The following is a 6,922-nucleotide window of genomic DNA, read 5'->3' as shown; positions in this document are numbered from 1 at the left end:
TCAATAGCCGCGGATGATTTCAGAGCACTTGTTTTTGATCCAACGAACGCCTTTCCTAATCGAATCCTTAACCCTACCTTCAACGGTGTAGATCTTATACTTGGCGATTCGCTTCCGCCTCTTCACCTCCGCCTCCGCGTCACCTAATCCCCACGCCTTCGACTTCCACCGCGGCGCTATCTCCTTCGTCCGATTCAATGGCGGCGAAGGCTGATAATAAGTCGCGGCGGCGGCGGCGTACATCTGATCTCCATTTTGACTATGAATCTGACCTCTTCCGCTCACGATATCCAGCCTTGTTTCACGGCCGCCGTACTGAAAACTCAACTGGCCGCCATCTTCCATGGTGTTCCGAAGAGACCACGGATTCTGAGAGCGAGAGAGAGGGAGGGTAGACACTGCCCAACCATAATGTGCTAATATTTATTTATTGTTTCCCTAACCCCCAAAAGTAGAGATTGGAGAGCAAGTAGGGCTGCCCACTCATAATTATATAAGTAATATTTCAATTCCTTTGAGGCAGACTTTTAGGTGACTGTTCTAATTTTATTTTATTTTAATTTAACAAATAACAAAAAGATTCCAATTCACGTTTACAGATTTATGTTAGGCCAAAAATATGTCGTGTTTAGGGCGGCAGATTAGCATAATTAAATAATTAATATATATATATATGAAAAAAGAATTGAATATATAAAGGGTAGTGTATATATATATATATATGCCTTGCCTTTATTTCAATTTCTATAGAATTACAATTGCTAAAATCTTTACCTACACTTTCTAAAGTTTTATTGCTATTTGTGCATGATAACCTTTTTTTTTTTTTTTTTTTTTTTTTTTAAATAAAGTGAAAAAATCAAAATTGGTTTCATTCAAAATAAAATTAGCCGACCGTTTAAAAAATTAACGAACATGTGAACATAACGACGTCGCATCTTATCTTGGACTTACTACGGCCGTGTTTATCAACAACGCAAAGTTTCATACTTCTTTCTCATCCCATTCTCATATCTCTCATTCTATTTTTTCACCAGAATTAATCAATTGCAGATGCACGTTCTGGATTATTATATGACATAGACGGGAAACAATTGAAGAAGATAGCAAAGTAATTCAAGAGTATAGGGAAGAACCCACCCATATCACAGCCACTGCCGGCGATGGAGGATGCCGATGCCCGCGCCAATTCCTCAATCAGATATTGGGAGTCCTTGAAAATTCACGCCACCAGAATGGACGGCCACATCGCGGACGGATGGAAGGAATTCATATGGGATGGATGGAGATATTTTGCACCCTGATATTCCTAGGCTACACTGCTTCTGATTGCCTCCGGAAAGAAATCGACAGGGAACAGCCATATTTCTCCACAATGGCAAAGCTACATACTCATTGCATTGCGACTCGACGCTTCTGCAATGAGAGAGATGAGGATGAAATGAGATGCCATGGCGGATACAATTACGTTCGACGTCAGCAAATTTTGTTAATTTTTATAACGGTAAACCAAAATTGATTCAAATTGTTTATAATAAAATTAAAATTAATGAGTTTTTACATTGAGTACATAATTTATAAATTTTGTTTTCAATGGGACAATCTCGAATTTTTCCCTTTTAAATACCATATCAAATATTTATTTTTTACTAAAATATTATATTAAAAAAATTCTATAGAAAATATTTTTATATGGTCTTTTTAGATGAAATATATTTTTATGTTAAATATAGGGAATTATATTGACCATACAAAATATAATAATATTCTTCAATCCTGTAAAATTATGTAGGATTAATTAGCCACAAAAATTAAAAAATAATAATATTTTAATAAAATAGAGAATGTAAAAAATAAAATAAAATATTAGTATAAAAAAAGTTGTTAAATAATTGATGAAAAACTCAAAGATATGTACCTCAGAATTTATTATATATATATCATGAATCAAAGAGTTCCTCCCAAACATGACTAATAATACACAAGGCTGAGCTGCTGTATGTGATGAACATGCAACAGGAATTGCTTCATGACAGTGATATAATTGATGGATAGTTTGAGCACAAGACTAGGAAGAAACTGCATAATTAAATCCGGGAGCGTACCTCCGAACCATGGGGAGTCTTGAATCAACAGAAATACTCCTCCGGCATTGTCAACTAAGATAAGAACTTACAAAACAAGAGTCAAACAGTAACAGAAATGTCTCCGAAGACATCAGGCAATACAAGATGCAGCTTAGGATAAGTTCCTAGGTTGCAGCCCCATCACTAACACCAGCAAAGGAGCTTTAGAGCTTCAGCCAGCCGGTGCAAATTTAAGATCTTTAAATTGATCGAAACTATGGCATGTTTATCAAGTTCACTAGCCATAGAGATGCTATATAAGTAAATTAATCAGAATAATCCAATGACATACATAATTTCATGACAAATTGTAGTAAATAACATAACTTAAAACAACTTGAAATGCCCTGTAGCATCCAAAAGGGAACTGATCTTTGTTGAGGCAGAAGACAATGTGTCCTCACTTTTGCAGAATGCAAATCTTACATACCTCTGATCAAAACCATGATCTACAGAAGGATTGCCATGGAAGAACCCACGCCCTGGCACAGCAACTACTCCGGCTTGCTTAATCAATTCCTCAACAAATTCAACCTGCAAACACAACAATTAGCAGAAAGAAGAACGACAACCACGTGAGAATATGTTGAGATAATAAGCAAGAGCTCACATCAGAATAAGAGCAGCTTTCAGGAAGCTGGGCAAACAAGAAAAAGGACCCCTGAGGCTTGAACTGCATCTTGAACCCAATCTTTACCATAAGGTCGAAAATTCGATCTCTTTTTGCTTCGTAATCCTGATAACATTACATGTCACTTTATATATGCACAAGTAATAGAGACAAAAGGAGGGGGAAAAGAAAAGGCTAGTATCCAATTTCATGTTGATCATGGTAAGAATTTTTTATTCCTATTTAGATTATGCTGAGAAAAGGCTTAGTTTTGAGATCCATTATTGGACAACTTACTCTTCTCAGTGATTCAAAGTGCGACTGAGGACTATTTAAAGCAGTCAATGCAGCTTCCTGAAATGGTGCTGGAGCACAATCTGTAATCCTTACATGAATGTTTCTAATTGCTGAAGCAATACAAGTAGGAGCAATTGCCCATCCAATTCTCCACCCTATACACACCGCGAACACTTTGATTTAAACTTTAACTAACAGGAACATGTTTAAGGGAAAGGAAAGCAAATATGAACAGGCTTTAGTTCCAATATGTATGTACCAGTTACACCAAATGTTTTTGACAAGGAAGATGTAATAACTGTTCGCCTTTGCATTCCGGGAAGGGAAGCTAGAGATACATGCCTTTGATTGTCAAATGTTATATGCTCATAAACCTGTGAAGATAATGGAAATGGAACAATATGCGATGCAGTATAAAATGTGAGCACAGAAACTGATGTGACATGAACTTAGGACATCCAGAGAGAATTCAATATCTTTTTACTCAACAAATAGTTGCCTTTACCCGAGAGAAAACTAAAATAGGTCATTTTAAAAGAAAAGCAACACAGTCAAAAACTGTCGGGGACGAAATTAACATATAGATTCAAGTTATAAACTAAAACCTCAACCACATGGGAACTCTGCATGCCGCACAAAGGCTAAATCTAAATAGCAATGCAGTCATTTTCATGATGAACATTCTATTAAATTCTCATGTGAAGAAGTAATCACCAAAGAAGATACAGCTATAACACGATGAGCCTCCAGTGTCTATACAAAGATTATTATTAAAAATTTAAAAGCATTATTTTATCATACTTCATCTGTTACAGCAAGCACATCCCTTATCCGGCAAGCTTCAGCAATGATCTCAAGCTCATCCATGGAGAAAACTTGCCCAGTTGGATTGTGAGGACTGTGCCACTTTGAATTAGTATAGTTCTGAAACTTAGAGCTTATACAGTGTGCATTCTCTTGATTCTAAATTAGAGGATGCTTGCCATTTGAATGCTTGAAATCAACTCGTGTAACCACGAAAAAACTCAACTTCAGAATTCAAATAATACCTATTTAAAACTAATACTTTTGTCTTGTCCGTGAAGGACTTCTCCAGCTTCTCCGAATTCAATGTCCAATGAGGAGGATCAAGGCTTACGTAAACCTGCAATTTTTCATTCAAATACAAGAACTTAACACTTGATTTTTCTGGATATTAGAAAAGGGAACATCATTAAAAAGGGGGGAGAATAAACAGCCATATCTACTACTAGAGTCATCTTACTGGAATTCCTCCAGCAAGCCTAGCACAAGCCTCGTACGTCTCGTAGGATGGATCAAAAAGTATAACTTCGTCTCCCCGATCAATTACTGAAGAAAAAATCACATTATCCAGATTGAAATGGAAAATGTACTTCAAATGTCGATTACAAAGTAATAAGATAAGGTATTACAACTACATACTAGAGAAGATTGTCGCAGCGAAGGCTTCAGACTGTCCACAGCAAACGACTACATCTGCGAGCGGATCAACGTTCATTCCATGCATTTCCATCATCTTACATGCCACATACTCACAAATTCCTTGTACATGCCTTCAACATATGGCAAAACACTTAAACATAAAAAATTGCATTCTCAGAGAGGTAAAAATAAGCCAAATGCTCATCTGTTAACTATCTATCAGCATTTTTCACGCTCTAACAAACGAACCTGTACTGATTGAAATCGGAAAGGATTGCCGAAACGGCGGCGGTTTTTATGTGAGGTGGAGCTGGAGAATCGGGGAAACCCTCCGCCAATTAACAGCGTTGCATCTTTGAGCTAGGGAGGATAGTTGCTGGATAGGTGAGGGTGCAAGCGTCTTGGCCACAGAAGATAGCTTTTCTTCCATTTCCAGCTCTTCCTTCTGGTGTCGTCGGGCTTTATCACATTAATCAAATAGTCTTATTTTCACAAATTTTAATTTCTTTTTACTTTCGTATTATTATTAGGGGGTGTTCAACAAATAATTTTTTGAAAAATTAATTTTTTAGAATAGTTTTTTTTTACCCAAAAACTAATTTAGCTAATTTATCCACCGTTTTGAAATAATTTTTTTTAAAAAAAAATTTTATTCTTTACGTGCCCTTAAAAATTTATTATGCATTTTACACAGATAAATATATTTTGATTATTTATTAATTATATTAAAATATTTTATTAAAATATAGTTTTACTTTTATAAATTTAAAATAATTAATTTTTATATAAAAATTATTTTAATTGTAAAATATATAAATTTATTAAAATCTAACATAAAATAAAAAATATAAATATTAATAATTTTTTTTTTTTTTTTGTGTAAAGTTGGACCCTTTTATCATTTTAGTCAGATAGGTGGAGCCTGTCGCAAACTAGTCCTATAAGTGAAAAATTTTCGTTGTTTTAGTCCTCCGGCGCCAGAGACGCCCGCGTGGCTCACCGGAGGTGACGTGTCCGTCAGGTGTCCCGCCAGGTCAGCAACACCTGGCGGACACCTGGATTTATTATTTTTTTTTTCATTTCTTTTATATATTTTTTTAATTTGATCAAATCAAAAAATTAAAAAAATACAAATAAAATTAAAATAAATTAAAAATAAGTTTTTAAAAAAATTAAAAATAAATAATCCACGTGTCCGCCGGGTCAGCAACACCTGGCGGACACGTCACCTGCGGCGAGCCACGCGGACATCTCCGGCGCCGGAGGACTAAAACAGCGAAAATTTTTCACTTATGAGACTAGTTTGCGACATGCTTCACTTACGGGACTAAAATGATAAAGGTGTCCAATTACGGGACTAAAAAAACAGTTTACCCTTTATTTTTATATTAAAATTACATTATATAAATTTTATACTAAAAATAAATTAAATTTATTGAAAATTATAAATATAATGAACAAATCGATAGCTAACATAATAAATATATACACAAAAAATTTATTATTTTATATTTTACATCATTTTCAATAGAGAAAATTATTTATATATTTTAATAAAAATATATTATTTTTTTAAATCTAACTGTAATAAAAATAAATATTTTTATAACACTTTTACAATTTTCAATAACTAATAACAAAAAATTTTAAACATTCTAAACTCAAAAGAACATAATTGAATATATTAGAAACAAAAATAAAATAGAAATGTCTCGATTGTCATTTTACGTATAAACAGCTAATATCAAACAGTTGTTTTACCAAACATTTTAATACAAACAACTAATCGAATCAGCTAGTCAAACCAGCTAATTGAATCAGCTAGCAGCTATCGGCTAATTGCCAAACACGCACTAAACCAGTTTTTTCACCCGTGATTTGTGTAAATTAATAAATTTTATTATATGACAATTTTTTTAATCCTATCTATGAAATAAGTATTAATAGTATAAATTTATAAACATATTTAGTGAACATTTGAATATACTTCTCGGCTATTAATATATAAATTCTCTATTATTATATAATAAAAATAACAATATTAAATAGATGACAATATATTGAAAAATAATAAAATAAATTTATGACAATATAAAAATATATAATTAATTAAATATGTATATTAATTTTTTTTTTCTAAAAAAAATATGAATAGATAATCCTTATAAAACTTTATATATATATTTAAAAAATCATGGCTACAAAATTAAAATAAATAAGAAAATATTAAAAAATACTAATCAATTATATAAAAATAAAAAGTGTAAATAAAATTTTTTAAAATATATTATTCATGAAACTCACAATATTCTTATATGTTAATCTATATATTTATTCAAAAATGTGATAGACAAAATTAAATTATAACTTACAATTATAAAGGATTTAAGGCATGTTCTTTCGAATCGAATTTATTAAAAAACAACCGTAATATATAAATAATATA

At 32.7% G+C, this 6,922-nt stretch overlaps 1 protein-coding gene and 1 pseudogene across 1 annotated transcript; both read right to left on the bottom strand.

The window, feature by feature from the left end:
* LOC127242863 (uncharacterized) lies at positions 1–345 on the bottom strand. Its single transcript, XM_051262575.1, has one exon. The coding sequence runs from the start codon at positions 343–345 to the stop codon at positions 1–3; it is 345 nt and encodes a 114-aa protein (XP_051118532.1).
* Positions 346–992: 647 nt separating this feature from the next.
* On the bottom strand, positions 993–4,906 carry LOC127243024 (uncharacterized; annotated as a pseudogene).
* Between the last annotated feature and the right edge of the window lie 2,016 nt (positions 4,907–6,922).

This window comes from Andrographis paniculata, unplaced genomic scaffold, assembly GCF_009805555.1.
Source record: "Andrographis paniculata isolate CXL003 unplaced genomic scaffold, ASM980555v1 Contig89END, whole genome shotgun sequence".
NCBI lineage: Eukaryota > Viridiplantae > Streptophyta > Magnoliopsida > Lamiales > Acanthaceae > Andrographis > Andrographis paniculata.
This window is presented reverse-complemented; position numbering and strand designations above follow the sequence as displayed.

Excerpts from the sequence above, each read along its gene's own strand:
- LOC127242863 (XM_051262575.1), bottom strand. The coding sequence starts at position 345 with ATGGAAGATGGCGGCCAGTTGAGTTTTCAGTACGGCGGCCGTGAAACA.